General features: G+C 36.0%; 1 protein-coding gene across 2 annotated transcripts in view; it reads right to left on the minus strand.

Annotated features, from left to right (window-relative positions):
• The window catches only part of ITGBL1 (integrin subunit beta like 1), a 157,903-nt gene that overhangs the window by 77,616 nt on the left and 53,275 nt on the right, over positions 1–27,012 (minus strand). Inside the window, exons 3-7 of one of the 2 annotated variants that reach the window (XM_054808134.1) lie at positions 17,501–17,647; positions 13,730–13,852; positions 10,413–10,553; positions 7,543–7,683; positions 3,014–3,160 (exon numbers count right to left, since the gene is read on the minus strand). In XM_054808134.1, the coding sequence (XP_054664109.1) occupies positions 3,014–3,160; positions 7,543–7,683; positions 10,413–10,553; positions 13,730–13,852; positions 17,501–17,647 (699 nt within the window). The remainder of the gene's footprint in view (positions 1–3,013; positions 3,161–7,542; positions 7,684–10,412; positions 10,554–13,729; positions 13,853–17,500; positions 17,648–27,012) is intronic. The other variant, XM_054808144.1, reaches the window with a different exon arrangement.

Genomic DNA, 27,012 nt, shown 5'->3' on the forward strand with positions numbered 1-27,012 from the left:
AATGCACAAAACCCCCAAAAATAGCCAGCTAAAACTTTGAAGGCCTTTTTGTTCAATGCTTACTTGGGCAGCATGGATTTTATTCTACTACTGTTTAAGTGAAGAATTATCACATTTTGATATCACACAACATTTCAACAAGAAAATACCATCTAGGGAATATAATTCTTGTTAATCTTGAGAACAGAGTATCACAACTGAAAATTCAAACTCCTCCACCTGAAAATCTGAGCATATGTCAGCATTTAGACAGAGACTATGGAAATGAACTATGAATTGTAACAGTTCTATCTTTTTCTCCCTACACATTTTGGTTATCTGTATGGCACTAAAAATCCTAAAAATGCTTTATCCTTCAATATCTTTATCCAAGACTACAAAAGTGATTGCAAAAGAGTATGTTAGCTGTCACAACTGTTGTTGACTAACCTAGAAACAAAAGGTAAAGATGAATAGCAAACATCCTTCAAGGAAACTGGCAAAGTTATAAAGTCATGCACCTGCATCTCTGGGGTCTCCGTTCTGCATCCTATTCCATACATGAACTGCCTTACTAAAAGATCCCATTAAATAAGGATGTTAAGTGTTCAACTTCTCCAGCAGCGCAGTGGACTACTGACCTTTTCAGGAACTTAATGTCCTTGCACCATAGCCATGAGAAAAATATTACAAGGAGGTTACTAAACCAATAATGTTCAAATGGAAAAGGTTACACTTCCATTTCCTTTGGAACTTTCCCTTCCTTGTCACACAGTCCTCCCTACAGCCTGTAGAAAAACTGGGGGTGGTGTTACAAGTTCATGGCCTTTCCCACCCCAGAAGACTTGAAAGAGGTTGCATTTGATTGGAAATCTTTATTTTGTTTCATTTGCTTGTGTAACACTTCTGCCCGTGACAAGCTATAATGACAAGTAGTTGGATTTTCAAATGGGACCAAAGAATTTAACTGTGCAAGTCCAATGACAATTTTTCATAGGAACTAAACACCTACATCATTTCAGCACTACAGGAACTTTCTCACATTTTTTATTATATCCATAATATGGTGGAAGAAAGGAAAATCCAGGGAGTCCAGGGTAAGAAATACACTACTCAGTAAATTACAGATGATTAGACTAAAATCTCTTTTATCTTTTTCAATCCCAATTTCCTAAACAAAATTGTTCATAGAACTAAAACAAGATAGCACATTCCATTTTAAAATTACAGTTTTCATGGGAATATTTTGAAGCATGGAATGCAGAATTTCTTGTTCCTTCATTACAGCAGCTGTCTATCACACTATGTCCTAGATCCACGTCTGTGCCATTTGCACTCCTCATAAACCTTGGTGATGTCTTCTTGTTTGGAAGTCAAAGGAAGTTCAGTGAAAGCTGCTGTCAATTAAGCCTTTTGTTCCAAAAGATACTGCTTGTACTTTAGTGGAAAATTTTGACCAACAGATCATTCAGTCAAATGAATTCACCTGAAAGGGACTTATTTCACTGCTAGTATCTCAACAAGAGAACACTGCCAGCATTAAGACTCAGGTGTTTTTCTCAGAAAGTCAAGAGGGTAGAATTATTGCCATTAATATTGAAATCTTTAAACTTTTCAAAATTTAAAATATAAATAGAACAATATGTTCCATAACTTAAGACTGTATTTTTATTCAAATTAAACTTCTTTTTATAACTGTCATTCTTTTCTCTGTCATTTGACTCTCACAGTGCACGATGCAATTAAATCATAGAACTAACTCTAAATGCTCAACATACACAACTCCTTGAGAAGCAGATGAGAGAAGAGACATTCAACATCCAATGAGAATGGGAAAAGAGTCAGTATTAAAAAAAAATAATAAAATTAATCAAATGCCAACACTCCTTCCTTTTAGTTAAAATTCTTGCAATCATGAACAATAAAATTCAGTTAATTCTCTACAGATGCCCATGTTTCACTTTACTTGTAGCCAAAAATTCCTTTGAGAATTTTTAGCAAGAGAGATGTAATTCAGTGGAAAACAGAGGCTTAATTAAGAAAAAAGCAAGCAACAATCTGTTAATACATAGTTCTTTTAAGATACAGCTAATGCTGCGTTTACTAAGTTATGAGCTGCTACACATTTACAAGGGGAGAAAAATACATTATCACAGTTCTAACTCGGGTGGACAGCCTACAATTTTTGACTATGTTGGTATTAGCGAAAGAAGAAATTGCAAATGAAATGACATTTAGGGTCAAATGCAATAATTCAAGAGTAACTTTAGACCTTTCCCAGCAAACACTTAAGTGGGCAGAATTAATAACAACTTCAATTACCAGTTCTAGTGAAAGGCTGTCTCATATTTACTTTTCTCTATTCTCTCTGCAGAAAACCACATTTCACACAGTGACAGATGAAAATTAGCAGGTCCTTTTCCTTCTGAGAAAAGTTTCCTTTTGCTTGCAATGTCTATTTCAATTGTATGTATGACAGTATATTTTTTTAGTCAAAGCTTTTGAAAAGGCTACAGTGTCACAAAGAAATGCTTTCAAATGAAAAGCCAGTGGTTAACTAGCAAAATGCACTGAAGAACAACTGCATTTTAGAAGTCAGTCCTGCACTCAGTAGGGCAGGTTTTTAGGAAGCATAAATCCAAACAGCTCTTATCACAACGGTGCCACAACATTTTGCACCGGCTGAAAATCTCCTGCTGGTTTTGTCAAAGAATGCATAGAATAGGTTCACATTTTTAATGTATCTTTAGTAAAGACTTAACCACAGCAATCTTCAAAGCATCCTTGAAAACCTCCAAAGCAAATGTTGAGATATACAAAATAAAATACAAAGCAGTAGATGACAGGAAAAATAGGTGACCTTTGTATTCTTCTCCTCCCTTCCCATAACTCCCAAGTTATGCAGGTGTGATTCATGCACAGTAAGCCAAGAAAGTTCACATTTTTCAGTACTAGTAATGCTGGAAATCTGTAAAAATTCTTTTAATGGAAATGCATTTTAAGGTCATGAAAAATCTTCCAGAAATGTACTTACCTCTTCCAGAGCAAGGTAAATTAGAATTTCCTTGGCATTTCTTAGCACTTTCCTCAATTGACAATGGACAAGAACGTGGATGTTCACACTTCTTCCCAGTCCATCCTTCTTTACAGTCACACCTTCCACAATTACACTGTCCGTGACCTTTACGATGAATACAATTAAAGATTAGCCTCCATACTGAAGACAAGTATTAAAACCTCATGATTAGATGAGCTTTATCAAAGTTGTGGTTTCATTAAATAATCAGACTGGCAATAAAAATACAATGCATTCACTGTATCTGCTTTTTTTTTTTCTGAAAATAGCACTGGTCTATCATTCCATTTGAGCCATATTTCCTTTGAATTTTTTTTCTTAAGGGATGATTTACAACTTGGCACACACTCCTCATGCAAAATGGTGGAATAGAGGTTACAAATACACATTTCACCACTGTCTTGAAAAGTGGGGCCAACATAAGGCAATATTTCATTTACCTTTATGTTACTCTTTTTCTACCACAGCTGCAGCATATTCTCTAAATAATATGTCAATACCACCTTTTATCTACTTGCAATCAACACGATCCACTAGAGACAAGCAATGTCACACCAATGCCAAGTCTCGAACCAGTGCCTTCTACTAAATAGTGATGTGCAAATAATAAAATACTGGACATAATCAATTCTCATTTTAATAGGGCAGTTGGATGTGGGTTTGGTATCTCATTAGCTAACTTGACTTTTCCTGACCATGTCTGAACATAAACACAACTTTTACTCTGCAAGGTGAGGTGAGGAAAAGCAAGTGAACTCCATAAAAGCTTTTCTGGAAAGTTTCTTTTAAAAAATGTGACAGCCAAGAGGTTAGGGGTGAATCCCTCCTGAGAACTTAACCTGGAAAGCCATCCAAACAATCTATTTCCTCTATATGAATGCTAACATATCCAGACCAAGAAAATCCAAGCTAATTGCCCAGCTCCCTTCATCATGCACCTAACGGTCTTTGTATAAAGCAGTGGGATTCTGGCAATACAAAATGTTCCTTTCACTGGATGAGGAAAGCGTGAGCATCAGCAAAAACATTTCTTCCTACAAAATCAAATATTTATTTCCATGAGCTCTGACAGCAGGTGAGATCTTCTCTCACAATTTTCACACAGTCATCATTCACTGGACAGAGGACCCCAAAGCACTGCTCTGATGTCCACTTGTCCACCCAGGCTCTTCTTCAAAACCATAGCAACATGGATTTTATATCTCTATCTAAGTGTACTTACATTTTAAGACTGGCTTATATTATATTTCTAAAACATATGCATTTATCACTTCAAAAGGGGAAAATGGGAGGAAGTAAGCATTTACAAGTTATCAGAGTAGTTCCCAGAATACAAGTCTCATTAATTTCACAAGAATAACTTTTTTTTACACTAGTTATTTGTTCTCTTTGAACAGCATTAAAGGTTTCCTCTTGTTTAGAGGGCAGATTTAGATTAGATATTAGGAAGAAATTCTTTCCTGTGAGGGTGGTGAGACACTGGAATGGGTTGCCCAGAGAAGCTGTGGATGCCCCATCCCTGGAAGTGTTCAAGGCCAGGTTGGATGAGGCTTTGGGCAACCTGGTCTAGTGGAGGGTGTCCCTGCCCATGGCAGGGGGGTTGGAACTAGATGGTCTTTGAGGTCCCTTCCAACCCAAACCATTCTATGATTCTATGATTCTGTCCCTTGCTTTCAGGTGTGCCCGAGGACAGGTTGTGAATTGGATATATGTTCCCTGATCCAGATAGATGCTTATGAGAGGATAATGTTCTTTAATATAATATTTTCTTTGCTAGAGCCACAGCAAAGGAGCTAATGAGACGTGCGAATGTAGGAATTTTCTTATGGAAACCTTTTTTCTTTCTATGTCAAGTCATGAAAGCTATTCTCTCTTTAAAGGAAGAGAATCACTTTAATGTTGCAAATACCTGTGAAAGAAAATCATTCAGTAACATACTGAACAGCACTTCAGATGTTAAAAGAAGGCATCTGGTTGCCAATATGAGGCACTGCAAATTAATAACAGTCACCCCAAGCTATATGAAACTTCTGGAGGGAGCTGCAGTTGTGTGATGTTAAATCCTCACAGCACGGCTGTCAATTCCCGTCATTTGTAGTTTATGAAATAAACATAGCACTTCATTCAGATACAATAAAACTTTTTACATGTAAACATGATTTCCTATCATTTCAATCTGCTACTCAGGACAATGTGATTTTCTGTCTCTACCTATTAGGTAGGCAGAACAAGACAGGAAAAGTTTTCTATCATCAGCTGCATTTGATATAGATTTTAAGAGAGCTGGATTATTTTCCCTCATCTGACTAATCCCACTTGAATTCATCCTAAATCAATTTACAAATAACTGTGAGAAAAATGAGGATATTTTGCAGACACACCTAACCCATGCACACTTTGTGCACTAAATAAAATTATTTCACATAAACAAATAAAAAAGCTGTCCAATTACAATTCTGCTAGTAATTCTTTGATTTAATTGCATATTCTGTCTGCCACAATAAACCAAAATTAATACTTATACATCTTGTCCATTTCTGAAACAGACTGAACGGTAGGACTACAAGACATTGTTCGCACTGCTTCATGTGAAAATGGAGAATTTTGAACAATGTATTTGAGGAATGCATACTAAGATGGCCAGCTAAAGCTAAATTAGGCTTTTCTAAAACATAAGTATAAGAAGTAGCGCTAAAATTTTTGCTGATTAGATAGCAAAACTAAGCTATACTTCAACATGAGTTTTGTATCTCTTATAAGGTTTCCTCATTTACAGTTATGTCTGTGTAATAAAGAACACTGTACCGGTCCTTAATCCAATGTCAAATGGCCGTATCTTCCCCCCAACTCCTTTGTAACTGTCCATAATTTCTTACAGCCATTACAACCCTGGGCAGCAGCAGCAATGGTGATAATATCCAGGAAAGAGGGAGTTCAAGCCCTGTTTCAGTGATGCAGCATTAGCTGTAGATGCCACAGGGTTGCTTTAATCTAATTTGGTTTGAAACTCTTATGTTCACCCTTAACTACAGAACGCATTTACCATATTGTTGTGCAGCTTTGTATTCCTTAGCGGATGCTGACATTCTGATCAGTCCCTGAGTGCTAAAAACATACTCAGCCACACAATAATACAATGAAAAATTGACAACATCCCAAAGTCAATCCTCCTGCTGCTCTCATGACTGCAGTTCTACATCCTTCCAGCTTATTAATTAAATAAACCTATGTAACATTTGTAGGAGGCTGAAACAGTAACAAATGAATTCACTGCAGGTTTTTAGAAATGCTTTTTTTTTTTTGGTCATATTATTAGCTAGTGACTCATCAAGATTTTAAAAAACAACAGTTGAAAAACCGTTCACATTCACAACAGGCAAAGAAGAGGCTAAGAATTTTATGTATCATGTTTGTTTCAGCCTTCTCTCCCTATTACGAACACCACCTATGATCTTTCTATGAGGGATCTCTCATTCTAGTAATAGGAGGAGAATATACCACATCATTATTCTCCTTGATGTGACCGCATTCTTCCTATTATTAGGCCAGACCAGATTTCTATAGGATGCATTAGAGCTGACAACCTGTAATCTGTCAAGTCTGTTTGAAACCACCCTCATTTGTTTTCACAAAGTTCCTGTGTGTATCAATTGCATGCTGTGTACTGATCAAAGTCCTTCTCTCCTGCCCAGTATTAGCATCTTTATCAATACCTATACAAAATTGTATGCAAGGTCTCGCTCAGAATCTCAGCTTTTGTTAGTTGATACACAAAGCATCAATTTGAATACTCTGCAAACCTTCGATGACTGGATGGATGTTAGCTAATTTGAATGTAATGCTCTGAAGCACAAGTAGAAGAAAAAAGGAAGGGGAAAGTGTCTAGGATGTACAGTCAGTGATGTGTAGCTGGACCACACATTCATATTTCTCAAACTTTCCTGCTCTACTTGTTCTCAAGTCAATTGGTATTCCCAGGGTACTGTTTTTCATTAACTCATTAATTCACTTTTCCTCAAATTTCTTCCTGTCACTTGTCCTCTCCCTGTCGTATAACATGAAATAACAAATAAAATTTGATCTAACAAATTTTCAAATATAAATCTCCCCAAGGAAGGAGATAAATATATATTTTTTTTTTTTTAATTTTCAACCTTTCTCCAATTTATGTTAGGTTACACTGAAGACAAGAGTATTAGAAAAGAGATAAGCACCTAAAAGTATTTAATATTTACAGAATTTTGTTAAAAGGCATAGAAAAAAAGACATGTTTTAAGAAAGATTTAGAACTGGAAACATTTTTTAATTTTTTTTACAGAATTATGTCTTTTAATTTAAAAAGTCCACTCCCAAAAAAACCAGCTAAACCTTGGTATATTTTAAGCTAGGAAAATGAGAATTGGAGCACTAAGGAAAAGCAAGATCAGACCAATTGGATGCTTTTGTTGGAAAACTACATGTAAGTTCCTTTTGTATATATTCTTTACCTGAACAGAAGTCATCAGAATATCTATCATACACTTCTTTGCAGTTTCTTTCATCGCATTCACAAGTATCTCCATGAATATCTCCCCAGTCACCAGTTGGGTCTACATCATGGCATGTGCATTCTCCACATACACATGTGCCTAGGAAAAAAAAAAAAGATAAAAGAGGCAGAGATAGAAGATTAACTGAGCAATTTAGAGTAATAGTAGTTTGATTACAGGAATTTACACTTGTGAATTTTCTGCTCTCACAGGAGTGCAGTTTCAAAGCTGCAAGTGTTAATCATGAGCGTATGGTCATCTTCTATGATTTAAAACCTTATATGATTATTTAGTAGTAATGCTTTATACAAACAAGTTGGCTTCCTGTTCAAGTTTCTTTTTGCTGTTGAGCCTTGCTAGGAATCAACAGGAAAATGTAGTGCACCGAGCATTTGGAAATCTTTGACATCAACAGTAATTTGCCCTGACACTAATGACAACAAAAATCAATGCTGTTTAAATGACTTGGGCTTGGGCACAGTGGATAATTAATGATTGTTAAAGCATAAACATTTAAACTAGAAGGGAATTCAAATTCTAATCCAGCTGAAAATGTCTAGGAGGTCATTCTTTACCTAAGATGTACATGAAAATGATAGTTTTCCACTTATCCCAAGTCAATATTCAGGGCCACACCCTGTTGTTTACAATAAGAAGGGAAATGTGAAATATGACAGAGACGCTAACTAATTTGGCACAACCTTACGAGAATACAGAGGACTCGCATCCGAATTACTTAGGAAAAGTCAGAGAAAAAAAAAGACAATTTCCTTATTCAGAAATCCAAATATGCTTCAGGGCCATACACTCACTACTTTTTCTGAGATGCTAACAGGCACAAAGCAGCAGCCTAACCTTACAGATGCATGCGGTTCATTTCCTGGAGAGCAGCTTCACCTTCTGCTACTCCACCAAAGCCTTTGTCTTCTTATTCAGATTACTCTGAACAATATCATGCATTTGAGGACAACAGGACAAGGTGACTAAAGAGTACATATAGATATGGGCACATTCTCTAAAAAGAGAAAGTCTACACAATCATGCATGCATGACAGTTTTACCACACAGGAAGAGATGCTGCCCTGTTAAGTGCTAAAGCCACCAAGATAGCCCTCAAGAAATTTGCACCTGATTTTTGATACTTTTACAATTCAGTGACATTACTGAAGGAGAAGAAAAAAAAAACCAAAACAAAACCAAACCAACAACCAACCAAAAAAAACCCCCCACACCCAGAAAATGAGGAAATGCCTCTGGAGAGTGATTAATCCTCCCAGAAACAACTTCAAAGTGAATTTGGATCAGCTGTCCTGGATATCAGAATGCAAAACACCATCTCACCAAAGTTTAACATATCTAAACGTTCACATCTGGTCTCAGCTGGTTGACTAGACAGTTGGTAGAAAGACACAGACAGTCTATCCATCTTAGCACTGAAGGAGGCTGGACAGCATGGTTAGCCTCAATATGCAATTTTTAGAAGGCTCAGGTCTGACAACATGAACTGCACCTATATCACAAGATGCATAAACACAGAAAATTGGGTAAATAAGACTAAAGAGAGTAGAAATACTGTGTTGGAAAGCAACTTTATGTAGTCAAAAGCGTACAAAATTTCTATGCAGATAAAATCACAAATACATCAAAGGCTAAAAATATAGAAGAATCCCACGAATGGCCTTTTGTATAGGTGTTTGTAGCTATTCAGAATATCAGCTATACTATGTATCCTCATTTCCCCAATTACAATGTAAATTTAAAGAAATACTTACACATTAGAATTTCAAATTTGAACAAAACCAAATTGCTTTGGCAAGAAATTCTTTGACAAGAAATTACTTTTTCAGTGCAAACAAAGCATCTGATCTGAAGACACTTCAAAATTTATTTCCAGAATTACAGAAAATTTTTTACTGCTAAAGTCCCAAGACTAAATGAGCCTACATGATCTCTGTATTTGAGCCAGTCTTTCAATTTCCTCATAATTAAGAGAAGAGAGTTTTCTAAATGTTCTCAGGATAATTAGATGTTCACACTATAGCAGGTTTTGTCAGTAGAGATGTTTTTAAGAGAGGTATCTATGTGACTTGTGCTTATGTCCTACTGTAATTATTCTGGACTATTGCCAAAAAAAGAACACTTTGTTCAATGAAGCCAAACATAGTAGCTAGTGAAAAGCAAACTTATTCTGTGTTTTGTTGTTGGTTTTTTTTCCAAAATGGCAAAATTAGACAGACATATAAGCTAAAATTCAAATTCTGGAACTTTGTGCAAATAAACCCCCATATCGTTAGAAATCTTGTATGAAGTCTACCTTTCCAGCTCTGTATGTATTCCACAGCACTGTTACTGAACACCTCTTGGTTGTTTTTTCAGGATGCAGTGGAAACTAAAAGCTTTGTGGTTTCATTTTCCCTATTCAATTGTGAGTCCTTGGTCATCTTCAAGAGCGAATTGACATACAGTCCTGTTGGCCTTACAGCACCAAACCGTTCAATGCCAAAAATCTGCTAATATTTTATTTTGCAAGATAAGACTCTCACCAAAGCATGGGTACTAACAAATTATCCTGCTCTGTCTTATTACAAAAATGAAGGATGAGAACAACTTGGGTCAGCTTAATCCAAAAATGGCGTGAATTTGTGTAAGTTTATACCTAAACACAGGTATCTACCACTCACTTGGCAACGTATATCCAGATTTGAAATAAGTGAGAACAAACTGGAAACTATCAGCAAACATAATCTATGTCCTACTGTAGAAATGCATATTGTAAAATACAAGCAAGCTATATAAATATGCGTAGAAGGAACGTGTGAATGACACACCTCTGTTGCTGCAGATTTTGCCATCTGGAGATGTGCATCGTTTCTTGATCTCCCAGGGGGTGATGTCACACTGGAATTCACATTTATCTCCATGCCAACCAGCCTCACAGTAACAGTTTCCACAGTAACACTTTCCGTGGCCTTAACCCAAAACAAATTTTATACAGTGAGAAAGATGCAAGTTTTTAAAAGGCATTAACAATTTAACTGTTTTGATCTTTTCTTTTAAAAACTTTTAGTTCTAGACTCAGAATAGAAACAATTTATAGACCATATATGCCTACATACAATAAGACAAAGGATATCTGAATTATACTTTTCCTCAAGTCTATTTTAGAACATATTTTCATTTAATCACATATTAAATCTAATCAATCAACAGTAAAGAAATAATATCAATATTTTTATATTTGTAAGCTTAATTTTTGAAACTTTATAGGTAAATTTGGAAGATGGTAAATGTAATAGTTAAAAGTTAAGCACAGCTTTAAATGTTAAGATAGGACACGCTTGCCCACCATACTTGGCATGTCTAAGAAAGCATTGTGTATTCTTGACTGCTCATATAGTTCCAGCAGAGGGACCTTGATTTACTACAAACTGTCTACATTATACATGATTTCCCTTCTTTCTTGTTAAGAAGATTTTTTAACATGGACATGGATAAATCAGTCCGTGAAATATAAGAATTAGTAAACTGAACCCTTTAGATGTTCATTTAACAATCCATACATCTCCCAAAAAGATAGTTGGGTCATCTGAGGCTTGATGAAACCAGCTCCTGAACATTTTGATCCACTAAGGAACTTCTGCCATGTGCTTCAATGACACAAAGCATTTAAATTAAGTAGCTGCAACTCTTACTAATCTTAAAGCCATAAGTTAGTTCTTTACTAGAAGGAAGAAGTGAGGATCTTGTCCTTTTTTTCCCTTTAGGTATGTTAAGCTTAGTAGACCTGGTCATCTCTATCACAGTCTTGTCAACTTATATCCTTAACTATCAAGAGTGCAAATTTAGACCTGCAGAATGCATTTTTTTTTTCTGTTTTGACAATTATACATAACATTTTTATTATAACTGTTTGGCTACATGTCAGAAAATAACAGAAGATAAAAATACCATCTTACTTAGATAACAAAACAGCAAAGTCTAAAATAATGCTTATTACCAAAATGTTGAGCTTGAACAGTGGACAAGCAATAAAGGGGAAAATGGTGAAGGAGTAAATTAATTTTATCTACTGGCAAATTTTGCAGATTAAAACATCACTACATTCTTCACTCACACTTGTAGACTCTTCAAATAAATATGAATTAAATGATACAATTTGCCACTACCTCTTGCTCTTGACTGGAGACAAAATCACTCCATTAGAGCAAAAAAAGCATTAGATAAAAAAGATCAGCATCAGAATTTAATTTGCTAGAAACCATGATACTTTATTAAAAATAAGCTGCGACTTGATTCCAAAGTTTATGTAACCTTAAATAAAGAGTTATACAGTCAACTGACTGATCAAAATCCAACTGAGACTAGAAAAGCTTGATACATCTTTGTAACTGTGCCCTACCTAAGAAGTGATTTGCTTAAAAAATGCAGTTCCCTTGCGCAAAGGTTAAAATGCATGTTATCCATATCTCAGCATGGCATCATACGCTTTCCCAGGATAAAATCCCAGCTCACAGCTGCAGGCTTTAGAAACATGTCTGTAAATAGAAGCTTTTGTTTTTTCATTAGTTTGATCCTCCTGAGTTGTATTTCTTTGAAGACAATTAAAATCTTCAAGACCTGTCTATAACTTCAAGGGCAATAAAGGGTATGGAGCAACCAAGTGGGTGCTAACACTCATAACCTACGTGCAAAAACTTTTCAGCTTACAACACCTAACCAAGTCAAGCACACCATTAGTTTATACCTTATATTTACTTTAGAAGGCTCCAAACCTTACATAAGGTATAAGGGCTTTTATACTAATGAATCACAGACCTCAGAGACATGAATGTACCAACATTTTTTTTTGTCCTTTTATATCAGCATACTTTGATTTCTGCATACACATAAAATTAGTTTTTTACAGAGATGCATCTGGTCTGTTTTGGAATATGGCACCATTGGATGAAACAAGGGGAAATAAAAGCTAAGAAAAACCTAACAATATAAACCAGCAGCATCACGGGGGGGGGGGGGGGGGGGAATCTGACAGAAACAGCAGAAGAAGAATTTACCGGAACTACCTAAATGGTAATTTTTTATCATATTTGGTACCATATATAATGGCTACAACCAAATAAATATAAATTAAATCATTGGCACATAAAAATTATTGGCCTTCACTCATTTTATTTTAGGCAATTACTGGAACCATCCTGTTTACCTTCATTTAAAATCCTTACCTAATCCTATGCAAAAAAAAAAAAAAAAAAGTTATTTTTGCCTTCAAAGGCACTTAAACAAATACAATTTATTTCGTTCTCTGTGTAAGGATAAAGACAGACAAAGCTATTTTACACAAGTACTCTCTCACTTTATATACACACACAGAGCAAGCAAGTATGAATAGTCCAAGAGCAGTTCTGAACCCTCCTGTATGCACACAGACACAGTATGCATGTGCATAGCTTGAAAAATATTTGTAGCACCTTCCAGCTCAAGGACAAGCCTCCCTAGTAATATAGGCAAATGGCATTTATAATGCCATAAATGGTGTGTATTGCACAATATTTAATTGCCAGGTTCCTATCTTATAATGAATTGAAAGCACAGTTTGAATTTTGGTTGCTTTTCTATCAGCAGAGTTCACTCCATCTTATTCTCTAGCCTTTCCTATCACAGATGAAATTTTTCTTCATTCCTTTCCTATTTTATATCTCCTGAATTGCTTCTGAGCTCTCATCCTACATTTATTCTTGTTCTTTTTTAATTTTTGCTTGCTTAACAAAATTCTTAATAATCTATTTTTCTTTTTCTTTTTTCTATGTCCTCCATCTTGCTCTCATCTGTGCCACAAAACATTCACATTTCTTATATTCTACTAAAGACAGACACACTAAACTATGAATTACCTTGTATAATTCTCTGCAGTTCTTCCAAAGAGGAGGGTGTCTCAGGATTTCTTTGTTCTTTAACAAATGCTTAGCTCATTTTTGCATCTGAAAGTCCCACTTACAATTTGCAAGCTAAATTCTTGCAAATATAGTTACTTTAATTTTAAGTCATACATTCAGCAGAGACATTTTGTAGGTCCACACAATTAAATGATTTTATAACAGCCTGTATTAATCTTCACCATTCTTCTTGTACTCACTAAAATACATACCTGTACAAATCTCTTCTGTCTCATCATCTATGCATTCTCTGTCATCACATTCACAAAATTTACCATAGACCAGTCCGTTTCCTTCTGAGTTTGCACATTTACACCTGCCACACTGACATGTGCCTGTAAACATTTAAGACAGTACTCAGTGACTGCAGCTTATGGAAAGAGTTTCATTAGTCCCTCAGAGATGGTTCACATTTTATTTCTGAGAAGGCTGAAATCTAAAGATCATCCAGACACAGAAACAATCCATATCAACAAAAAGCCTTATCTTAGCTGTAAATATTTCACTCAGACTTGTCTGTCTGACTTCATACAACTGAGGTGTGAAGTCAGCTTTGGAACTTATATCTTTTGGCTACTGAAAGGAGAAAATTTAACTTAGTCATCTTCTCAAGAACAAAGCCTGGGTTTGTCCAGATCCACAGCCATGTCACATGAGAGTAACAGGGCATGGCTACTGAGCACCTGAAAATACATCTGCCTAAATTCACAAAGTTCCTTTGCACTCCAGTCTCTAGTTCCTTTTCTACAGCTGTGATCTGAGGATTAAGATTTGATAAGTATAATCTTGGAGCAAAGGCCAGGAATCAAAGGAAGGAAATATTGGTGAGGAATATCTGCATGAAGACCTTATGATCAGATGTCAGGAAAAAAGGACTCAAGCTAGAAAGCAATTACCACAGCAATACATTAATTATACAACAGAGAAGCTAATTGCAGAGAAATACACTCATAGCATTATTAAACAAACCATAACTATTATAATAACATATCAACTATTTTATTGCAAAGTGCATGCTTTTCCAGTGGTATTGATGTCCACATTACAAGTTATTTCATTCATTTGAAGAATTGTAGGAAGTTCTATGATAATATCTTGTTATTTCAGCACTTGGACCCAGTCTAAACTCTTAGGGTTCATTTTTCTTCAGTGTGTGGGTGATGTGTCAGAAAAGAGTAGATTTTGCAAGAACATTAAGAGCTATAATAAAGATGCTTGCTGTTTTGTCACAAGTAAGAGTTTTACCCATGTCGGACCAGCGAGTGGTTTGAGAACACGGGTCTGCCTAAGATTCTCCATCAATGCAAGTACCCCAGGACTCCCAAATGCTTTGGAAGCATAGAGCTGTTTTTTTCTCACAACATAAACCACAACAGAAAACTTTCTACATAAGGAAAATCCAGAGCGCTCAGGCGATGCAAAGGATAGAAATGGGTTTGTAAACAGATCTCTCTTATTTCACCTCTGGTCTGGTCGCACATTTGCTTCTTGGTCTTTTGAGTAGGGTTGCCCCCTCACCTCAGCAGCTGCCTCTCTCCATGACCCACCCTCCCAAACACAAAAAAGTTGTTTGGTTGCTCCCAGGGAAGGAAGAATCCTCAGAGAGTCTATCTGACCTGGAGTGCAGTTGCCAGGGCAAAGCAAAAAACTGCCTCCTCCTCCTCCTGAATATTTTCTAGTTTGGAAGATAATGCATATAACATGTAACAGCTATAAATAAACATATTAAGGAGTTATACAGTCAGAAAAGCAAATAAACTATAAAATCATATTAGAAACAAAAGTATTGCCATATGGGTCATATAAGACACCTCTTTTCCCTACCTCTATCCCCTTTATAAAAATTGTAAGGGTAGGAACTTTGTGCAATACCATGTTAACTGGGGCCCTGTGGTCAATAGCCTTGCACAAGCTCTTTCAGCAGTCACTGGCATCACTATGCCAGAAAGTATAGATTTTCAAAAAAAGGGATTTAATTCACAAGACTCGTACTCCTCACATTACATCCATATTGGTTATTGACACAAAGTAGTCCTCCAAAATAGAAGTTTTATGCTGATATTACATGAGTAGTTTGCAGAAACCATTTTACAATGCACCATTACAAGTGTTTTACTAAACATCATATTAATCCAAACAAAGAACAGAAGAATGGGGCTCTATGACATACATGGCCAGCCTAAAAAAGTAAACTTTAACAATGTTTGCAAGAGCTAATATAACAACAACATAATAATACAACAGATAATACAACGTAAGTAACCTACAGAACTAGAATTATTTGCTACAATTACATGGAAAATAAATAAAAATATTGAGAAAACTGTCTTGTTTACAGATAATTCCCAAACAGGAAAAAAGATAAAATGGTAAATCGATACATAAATTGGGCATCTAAAGAGGTCAGGCAGACCATGTCCTAAAAGTGTCCATTCCTTCCCATTAACTAGAAACAGAAATTGCTCACACAGAGAATCTCAGTTTAGGTAGGATGCCCTACTTGCTCTGAAAAATTATTAGGAACTGATGGGTCAGAAAAGTTAAATTTTAAGTGGATCTTGATTGGTTCATTAAAAGAATTACAATAAATGGTTAGCTGTGTGACAGCAGAGGAGTGTTTTTACAACTCATGTCATCTCTTCCCATCTTTTATTGGAAGTAGATCAAAAGGCAATCCCATCAAGACAAAATATGTATGGCTACAGCCCATCAAAGTTACCCCAAATTCCCTAGCCAGTCTCATTGGAATTCCTGTCCTGTTTAATACCAGCAAAACCAAGAGCACTTATTCTTCTCCAGATCTCACAAACACTCCCCCCTAGCCACTTTTAGTGGTTGTTCAGCTATGTTGGTTTTCCTGTGAAGATTCAGTGATAGACACACTGGGGTCACTTCTAGCCACGGAAAGAAAGAGAAAAAAAGGTCTTAACATTCTTGTTTAAGTACTTTGACTGATCACAATGAACTAGCCTTATTTTGAGAGTCAGTTTCGCCTTTAAGTGTCTCTCATTTGTTAGCCAAACAATGACAATTTCATATAATCTCTAGTATTGTCATAATATAGATATATATTGTCATTTACTCAGTATGTTGTATGCTTAAAATTTTACGTTAAATTGGTTTCACATCTTGCTGTGAGAGCCTAGTTTTCTGTAGCAAGTCCCACAAATCCTTTGGGTTCTTTGCTCATGTCAGCAACTACCTTGTGAGAAATTTTGTTGTATGAAATTACAGAAATTGAAGGCCAGGAATAGTGAGCAGTAGTGGGGTTATTGAAATGTTCCCTCACTCAGAGATCAATGTAATGGAAAAACTGGAAGGCAGTTTCTGGTCTGAAACCTCGACTGGTAGCAAATGCCCTTCAAAATTTTAGCATTCTATAGTGAAGTCTTCTAAAAGGCTGTTTCTTTTTCCTCTGATTTTTTTTTTTAAGGACAGGACTTCCTATTTAAGTTAGGATGAGTTATAAAGTTAAAGAATTAGAGAAAAGAGAGTTACCAAATCAGAGGAGTGAAGATGAAAGTACCCCATTAAAATGATTCAGCAGATCTTCCACAACTGTTTTTAATAATCATTGTTACAGCTCAGAAGTGTCTCAAAAAATTGTACAGCTTATAAATGTCCTGGGAAAATATTTGCAAATGCCATTTCTGCATGCTATAAACAAAACCACAAAAAAAGTGACGTCTTTCTGTGCTAATGCCATTACCATAACCCTTTAATGGGCAAAATCATGGCACAGCTGCAATTTCATCAACCTAAAATAGCTGTGGATAAACTAGAGTAGGCATTCTGAATCAATGCACATCCTATGCACAGGAAAAGGCCTATAGGAAGATTAAGCGTTTTAGTATACATACAGTTTCTTCGCAGTCTCTTGAAACATAGTCTACAAAATTCCTAATTAGAAAAGAAATTACAGTGATTTTCAAGATAACACAGGGAGAACATCAAGCCATCAAAAGCAATGAAAGACATCTTACCTGCACCAGAACAGATGATATCTTGAGAATTCTTGCACATTTCATTGCTTTTCTTCCGTGTAAGATTGCAAGTAGCTGGATACTGACAAGCTTCACCATACCAGCCTTCATCACATTTGCACTTCCCACAGTCACACTTCCCATGGCCTAGCAATGGAAGGAAAGAGTGTGTCAAATCCTTTTTTTTTTCATTCAGAAAGTGATATTTTCTAATTCAGCTTTTAAAATAGATTCCATCAATTACAGTTTTAAATGAACATGATTAAGAGTCACTTAATGTAGCCCAAATGCAATTAAAAATAGTAATTAATAAATATGATCTTAAATATGAGGAGACACCTGAAATCACCATTACTTTGAAATGTACTAATGCATGTAATTTTGATAGGTCTACATATGAATTCTTATTTTAAGAAGGAATACAGAACTAAAACTTCCTGCATGAACAATGGGCTTTCTTACTACTTTCACCTCTTTCTCAATCCCACACTTGTCTACTGTTAACTATTATTACCACCAGAAAACTCGTGCAGGGATTCCATTCACCTCCTGGGCCAGCTGTAGGCAAAGAACAGCTAGAAACCGCAGCCTGAGGACGCAGGATTAACTATCAGGGTACAAACCCTGAAAAGGAGCATGGAGGTGGCCAGCTAGAGCAGCAAGAAGTAACTCCCTCATGCAGCAGCAGCTGCAGCTCCTACCTCTACTGAAAGGTGCAAATCCTTCTTCCTGAAGCCTCCTGTGGCTACTGGTTCCTCCAGCCCTCTCCCACCCACTTAGACTCTACTTGGCTGCTGCTGCAAAACTGTCTTTAAATATTGACACAATATTGGCGATGTCGTATATTTTGATACTCATAGGACTATATTTACCTATGATTATTTGCTAAGTGTGAAGTATCTTAAAGAACCAATGCAGCTGCTCAATCTACTGGAACATGGCATGCTAGCCTTCCATCAGTTGAAAAATACATTGCTTAAAATGTGTAATGTATCTAATAGCATGAAGAACTATAAAAGTAAGGAAAGTTTAAGTTTTTAAAAATTCTTTAGTTTTCTTTAAAAATACCCAAATATGTAGAAGAATTGAAAATTTACACTATGTTGCACATTAAGTATCATATTCCACGCTGAATTCCAGGTACAAATTTCCCTCACTTAACTTTTTAGCATTCCTTTACAATCTTAGGTATCAAATGTGAAAACAATTGCAAATCTTTAAAACTAGAATATTCAATTTTAAAATAAATACCATTTTAATGGTATATCTGATTGATTGACAGAAGAAGATTCCCTTCCAATCACTACATCTCAAAAATAGAACCTTATTGCAGTCTATTTTAAATGCATCTGCTGCCTGCAGTTAGAGTCAACTGCCTGAAAATACAAGCCCAGTCTGCTGCCAATAAGAAGGAATTTAAATAATTATTGTAAATAGAAGATTTTAAAGGGAAAGAGGAGCATCTTTTGTCACTCAATAAAATTTTGTTTGCCTTCCAAGATGGTCCTAAGACAAGATACAGTTCAATAGCTGAAAAAAACCCATAGTTTAAAACCACATGAGAGAATCATGCTAGTTCTTGTTTTAAAACAGGACAAGGGGAAAAGAAAGTAGGATATAAAATATGTAATAAAAACCTACTCTTGTGATTACTCTGCTTCACTGACAGGCGACAGCATAAGCAGTTCCAGAAAATGGTGACAAGTCCTAGGGTAGCTTAAAAAAACTAAAGACAAAACCATAACCATCTCCCTATATTTTCCTTCCTTTCAAGGATTACTTTTCACAATGACTTTGCATTTTCATGTTAGGCACTCTTGTGATTTAACAGTTGGACGTCTGCTGGTGAAGAAAAGATGCTCTAATAAAAGGAGGACTGATTTTTCTGCTCCCATGTCTAAATGACAGAGTAAGGCAGAAGCCACTGCTGGTTAGTACTGATGGTCCGGCAGCACTAACCTCTCTCAGACATGCAGTAATCTAACTTATGGTGCATCAAGGAAAAAATATTTTCACTTAAAATTCATACAGCCTACTTAAAGAAAATGCATAAAAGACTTCCATGAGAGTAGCCATACAGAGCAGTTTCTTGGCTTTATTTAACAAGAAAATACAAAAACCTGAAATTAATTAAATTAAATGGAGAGAAAGATCTCTTGCATGCAACTGAAAGCAACTATAAGGAATTTAACTAATATGAATTTGTAAGATTGTATTAATGATTTTCACCTTGAGCACTCCCTTAAATTATCCTAACTTTGCCAATTGGATTTTTTTTTTAATTGTACAGCGATGGCAATATTCTGCCCAAAAATTTGGGTGAGAGGACTATATTGAACTGTTGAAGGCCATAAAACTGCCTGCAACAGCCTGTACAATTCACCGTGTCTTCCCTGTCACATACATGATGCTGTAGACCTGCAAGTCAGTTTGTCATAGCAATCGTCTTGCTTATTTCCCATATCCACATGTACCAATCTTACGGTCTTCATCATGGCAAAAATAGTGATGTGATGAACTATAAACCAAGTATGTGATAAGCTGCAAGAAAATTAGAGGTGGTACAAAAGGTTTCTAATTGGTTTCAGATTTCTTTCGGAAAGGTTTGCATAGGATCCTTTTTGTTGTATATAAATTTCTGCATTTAGAAAGCAAATAATATTATGGAACAGTCAATAAGGAGTAAACAGCACTATGAAAGCTGTGGGGTGATATTGTAACTTCCCAGAAAATAAATTCTACCAATAAGGGGTAGACCCAGGTATCTGAGGATGAAACACATAACACAAGAAAAGCGAGTTACAAGACCACATAAAATAGTTGGTCAAGAAAGGTGTATCTCAGAGTAAGTGATGACACATTCATTCCATTTCTTTAAAAAAATGGCTGCAACATGCATAAATGCTAAACAGAAATAAATCAGAATTTCACTTTTAAAAAATCGGAAAATAAGGGAAATAATGAAGACTGAAGGAAGTGCTAGAATTTCTTTAAGAAAAAGACTCCGGCTGTAGGCTGTGAAAAACTTGCAGCTTCAAACGTGTGGAAAAACCTTTTATAACAAAGGGCTCCATTTCTAACTAGATGAGCAGTCACCTTAGAGAGTATTATCTGGAGTATGCAGAAAGCTTGTAGGGTGGAAAATGAAACTAATATGCAAGGAAAACTGTCAGATGTCAGAAAATATATGGAGAAAGTGAGAACAGAAAATGTTAGGCAGGGTCAGATCTTGCAAAATTGCAAGTACTAAAATGTACTTTCATCATTCAAATAAAAAGAAAACAGGAAAAAGAGTGGCTTCCCCAAGCAGCAAAAAGCAGTTAAGATTAAAGATAATTTACAGACAGTCCAAAACAAAATTAATATGGGGATGTTGACTAAAGTAGCAAATGCAGTGTGGCTAATGATACAGACTGTGGAAATGAAAATTAGTCATCTAAGATGAGAACAAAACAAAGACATAAAACTGTTTTTAAGGAAGTGTCTAGACCAGGAGGGCGAGACCCCATAATCTCCACTTGAGAGTACTTACAACACTTGCACATGAAAGGCAAGTTTAATAACAAAGACTTTTAATGAACCTATCAGGCTGGCAATCAAATGTCTGAAAAATAAAAAGCCTAACTTTTTTTTTTCTTTTAAGAAAAAGGGATGTACATGATCCAGGCAACATAAAAACAAGTGGCTCTGACCTCATGAGCTGATTTGAAACAAATTATGAAGCAGTGCATAGGTAGAGGCACTGAGGTAATGAAAAATGGAACATAATGAATAACAGCTTTATCCCCAAATAGACTATCATTATGCCAAATTAACCTGACATCTCTCTTTATCAGATAATTGATATTTTAAGAAAAGGAACACAGGAAATCTAGCTGATACGATCATCTATATAGGATACAATGGCACTTATGGAAAAAAAAATTATTCTGGATAAGGTACTCTAGAAATGTAAAAGAATCACAACTCGGTTTAAGGGAAGGAAACAACATGAGGACCAAAAGGGATATTACTGGGATAGAAGAAGATTACTGGTGATGTTTCAAAGGATGTTTCTGGAACCAAATGTGTTCTGCTGATACTGATACAAAAATTCAGAGTGTGCTAACAACGTTTGCCAATGACACAAACCCATGAGCCCTCAGTAGAAAGGTGAAGATGGAAAAATCATGCAGAATGAACCAGACTGACAGTCTGAAGGACTGAAGGAATGAAAGTGGATTGAAAGTGGATTGAAACTGGAAATACAGCGTACAGGGTCACACACCAGGGATGCCACAGGCTAAGGCCTCCCCAGCTGAAAACAAGAACAAGACTCTGCGTGTACACTCATGTCAGCCATGGAAAGATGGTGTGACTAAGTCTTTAGCTGAAAAGAGTCTGAGATGTGCCCATCACAGATATATCAGTAGGGACAGAAAATGGTAGCAAACTTACGTTTGAAATGCTACACACAATGTATGTAAAGTGGACATGGGTCCAGTTTATGCTGGAAAATTACCATTAGGCCTCTAAACCTCAGAAGAATGAGTCAAGCTTTCCAGGGAAAACACTTGTAGAATTTTAGTCACTTGCAAAGTTGCAATAGACTAGGAATTAAAACATCTCAGCTGAGAGACGGTCATTTAAACCACAGTCATTTGGCTCTGATCGCATGGTTTTGCCCTTGGACTCTTAACTTCATTCTAAGTGCATTCTAAAAATGTTTTTCTACCACGTTTGCATATCTATAGGTTCAAGAGCAAAGGCACGAAGGTAATATATCTGACAAAAAGTTCCGAATCCACATCTGAACTGTATGCATTCAAGGCACCAATTCGGAAGCCTGATTTCGCTGGGATCCATCTGTAATCCATCATGAGAGACAGGCACTTCTGCAGAGTGACTCAGGTCCTGCGTGGGCTGCAGAGTCCTCAGAGGTTGGCTGTCTTTCTTCACTAAAGTACTGGGAAGCATGTGATGATTGAATAGGATACACAAACTTAACTGGTGGGACTTTGGAGTTTGGTGCATCACTAGACAGGTATGCGTGCAAATAAAGATTCGTTCATTTATTTTCTTTTGCTTCATTTATCTATAAAATAATCTATGTCAGGTTTTAAATATTCTGACACATTTTGAATAAAAGAAGGATATCAGCTTAGTTATAGGTTGAACCTCATCAGTTTATGAAAACAATTATATTACATAATTTTGGAGTAAACCAGAAACTGAATTTGAACATTGCTTCCATTTCTATGAGCCTACAGAAATTGCAGCATTCAGCAGTGCTATTGCTATTTCTGTGCCTCCCACTGGAAAAGATTCTCGCTACCTTTGTACCAATTTCGGTTCAGATTTTTTTATTTCTTACTAATGTTCACTATGGCTGAAAGCTCTGCTACATCCTAGTGGTTAAACTTCCCATAGGCAATGCAAACAGTCAAAACAAATGACTCGTCTTGTTACCTACAGTGCTCTTGCCACCTAAGAGCATGTGTGAAGGTATGCATATCTATCTGTCATGACTATCCGGTCTACTGAGGAATGGTGGGGCACAAAAATGCAGACTCCTTAGAACCGCTTTTAGCAGAAAAGAAAAAGAAGAAAAGAGTGATCCTGAGGTTAAGACCTTGAATTGAAAGAAAGGTGACTGGGCTCAACTCAGATCTTTCATTTTCTGGATAACTTCTGGCACAGGACATCACCACCAGGGCTCTAAGAGATGAGCTTAAATTCTCTTCTTTAAAAAGCCAATAATGATAATTAACTTTGTCATAGAAATTTGGGTAAGGACAAACGTCTCGGTGTTTGAGAGTTTTAAGATGTTATGTATGATTAGAGGTAGCTAGTTTAAAAAACAAACAAACAAACAAGAAAAAAACCAAACCAATGAGGCAACATAGTTTCTTTGCAATTACATTCACCCTTTTTCTCAGTAAGATGAAAAGAGCACTCCCTGTCTAGGGGCAATTGTAAAACTATAATCATGTGCTTGTTAAAATGCAAGGACCAAGCTCTTATACAAATCCTTGGTTCATTAAGGCAACACTACTGGAGATACTGCCTTTGGTAGAATACCTGTTTATGTGGTTGTGCAGCATTAGTTATAGCACGGTAACTCTCACTACAAAAAAAAGTCTCTTATTGGAGTACAAAGATCCAGGCTGTTTGACCAGACATTAAAATACACTCAGATGTCCTTGCCGTCACTTATTTTTAATAACTAAAGCCCAATTATTCTATGTAAGAACGTAATTGGGGGCAGTTCTCATTTTAAAATTGTAATGGAAGCAATTTCCTACAAGCAGGTGAGATTTAGCATAAGGATTCCTCTCTATAGCATAAAGTCAGCCATCAGAAGGAAATCAGCAGCTGGCATGATAATTGCATTGGGCTCATTATTATTCATTTTTAGCAACCACTGAGTGATTCATGAAGTGCTTTTCAAATCTAAAAACCACTTCATGAAATAGGTGAAGAAATATGAAGAACTTCTTGTTACGGATTCCCACTTTAAATTGGAACGTTAGATAGGAAGGATGATTGAGTTGTAAGACTTGAAAATTTTGGGAAAGTTAAAAATTAAAACATTGTTCTGCAGTTTCAACCTAGACCAGCACAGTGCAGATGTTTTCAATAGTTCCTTCCAACTGGATGACTTTCTTTCCTGTAGTTAGTGAAGCAGATTCTGCTACTTTCCACCAAAGTTGGTGAAAATATTTCAGATTACATTAGAATAAGATTAGCAAAGTGACCTATTCTGTTCAGTTGCCTTTGAGATTCTCAATCACTGTGCCTTGCATTCAGCTGAAGCATATCTCTGAGTCTCTTTTTTCAGAATTGTTGGAGTTGCAGTTTCTGAAAAACTTGTTATGGTTTCCGAGGAAAAAAAAAAATCAGTATTTTTTTTTTCTATGTCAACATGCTTGAAATGAATCTCTCGTTAGGGCTGGGGTCTTGTTTGTTTATGTTGTGCTACCTCCGATGAAAGTCAGCCATCTTCTAGACTTTTGCAGTACACCCTAGGGATTCTGTCCCTACTGAAATTAGGTTCAGTAATGCTGGGATTTTCACAAAAATACTGGCTCCTCCTTCACATCCCAGTCACTTGTTTCTCTTCCTATGCTGATGCTATATGGCTAAACTAGAGATGGGTTTAGGGGATGGATTTGAATTTAGAAACGACACAAAAAAAAAAAAAAAGAGGGAAATTTGAGGGGAAACAGCTGCCTACTGATAGTAGAACATTTCAAGCCAATTTTGCTACACAAACCCCTTTATCACCAAACCACAGCCCTGATAAGAACTGCATCAGAGATTTTCAAAGCAACACAGGAAGCCTAGAGGTTTTTACAGAGGTGAAAAACCCCTAAACCACTATTTACCTATTCTCAAAAGGCTGTTAGAAATGCAAAAAAACCCAAAAAACCTTTGAACTGAAAAGTTCTTACGTTAAGCCAATTTCTCTGTGTTTATTTAGGGTGTCCAGACCTCGAATTAGCCCAGAATAACAGATACGAACATTTAACGCTGGCCTTTAGGCAGCCGGGGAGAGCCACTGAGTCACTGTGCAAGAGCACACAGGGTCTGTAACACAGTTTGCCTCTCAGTGAGTGGATTCCCCACCAACCCCCCACCCCCCACTCCTTTAAGTCCATCTGAAATGGATTTTCAGAGTTAAAATAAAAAGTGGTGACAAATTATCTCAATTTAGTTCCTGCTGGATGCACTTCAACAACACAAACATCATATATGGTGTTAAATTGTAACTCCAACAGAGGTAGTAGAGAACAGATTAAAACAAACCAAACTACTGTATATACTTCTTAAGGAAAAGCCCTCTAGCAGATAAAGAAAAAAAAAATCCTCTTGCACTTGATGTGCTATGTGTTCCAGGGATTGCTTAGCACAATGTTTTAGTAAACAAATATTCAATAGTGTTCTAAAAGAAGAAAATCAGTCAGAACCCACATTACAATGTAAAAAATATGCCAGAGGTGGGTGTGAGGGCATGACTACTGATGTTATTTAATTTTCAGGTTATGAATCAACTAGTTATAACAGATATTTCTATTATACACACTCTGCAATACTATTTCTAGCAATACCTTCTTTGTTCGACGTTGACATAAGGAACTTACTTCGGTGTGTTCTCCATCACTTGAGTCAATGTGAATATTGCAGTTTTAAAATCTTCTACCCATATCCCAATACAAATTGTGCAAATAAGTTGATCTTAAAGTACTATTGCTAAATTAGGAGATGAAAAGTATTAGTATTTGCAGAAGAATATTTTAAGAAAGCACTTAAGGTTCACATCAGCAGCATACATGATCTGTAAGTAATGTGCTCTCATTAGATAAAAATTTATTATAGTAATAGAAATGAGAAACTATGGATGAGATCAAACAATACTTTAAAATCAGTATCTTTAGAAATGGAAATAGAGTAGAAAATTAAACTGGAATTAAAAAAAAAAATGTTGCCCCCTGGAGGGTATTTTAGACAATAAAATGAATTAAACAATATCAGTAGAAAACTATTTCTAGAAGATAAAAACATCACACTATTTAAAGAATTCAAACTTTTACTTAATTTCTTTAAGATAGCAAAAAAAGGAAAAAAAAAAAAAAAAAGAAAAAAAAAGAGAATACTCTCCCCTACTGAGACTAAAGTTATCTTTCTCTGTCCAAAAAGGTCATCATGCATGACTTGACTTAGTGCTGAAGTTTAAAACTACATTTACTGTCAATTGCAATTCCACTGCCAAGATTAGAATTTAAATTACAGTCATGTTTATAAAAGACTTTAATTGCACATGCTGGTCATAGGTTGTTTTTAATATGTACTACTGAATCCTATATTTCAGAACTTCAGAACAACAATTTCTGAAAGAGGCCAGGAAGGACTTTGACTGTTTTACATGGTCCATTACTTGGTTTAATTTTTTGAATTTTTTCTCTCTCACTGTTCTATTAAGTACTGAAGATCAGTCACAGCAAGAGACAGATCTACGTGAGATTTTCTCCTGTGCTTTTAAAATTTCTCTGCACACAGCTTTGTGTGTGTCAGGTAATACAGTTATAGAGCCCCTTCTACAGCTCCATCTACCTGCTTCTGCATAAACCCCAAACCAAGTTTTCAGCAAATGTGTATTAAAACAGTATAATATAAAGGATCTAATCCTATAGTGCTTAATGGGGACGTTTAGTTAATCACAGACTTTTAAACTAGAATAGCCCACTGTGGGTGTCCAGACCTGTCTCTTTTCCGCATTCTGGTCAAAGGAGTTATTTTCATTTTAAATTACCTAAATTTCAACTTAATCAATACTAAATTACCCATCTGCTAAAGCTTACCCTTGCTTTAGTTAATACTCTCGGGTTGCACAAGATCATATAACATTTGGCAAGTTCACTTATTGGGAAGGTAAGTGATTTTCATTTTACAACAATTTTACTGAATAATCTAGCTAACTGCAATCTTCGCACTTTGCATTTTACATCACAGTCTTTGAAATATTCATTGAC

This window comes from Grus americana, chromosome 1, assembly GCF_028858705.1.
Source record: "Grus americana isolate bGruAme1 chromosome 1, bGruAme1.mat, whole genome shotgun sequence".
Taxonomy (NCBI): Eukaryota; Metazoa; Chordata; class Aves; order Gruiformes; family Gruidae; genus Grus; species Grus americana.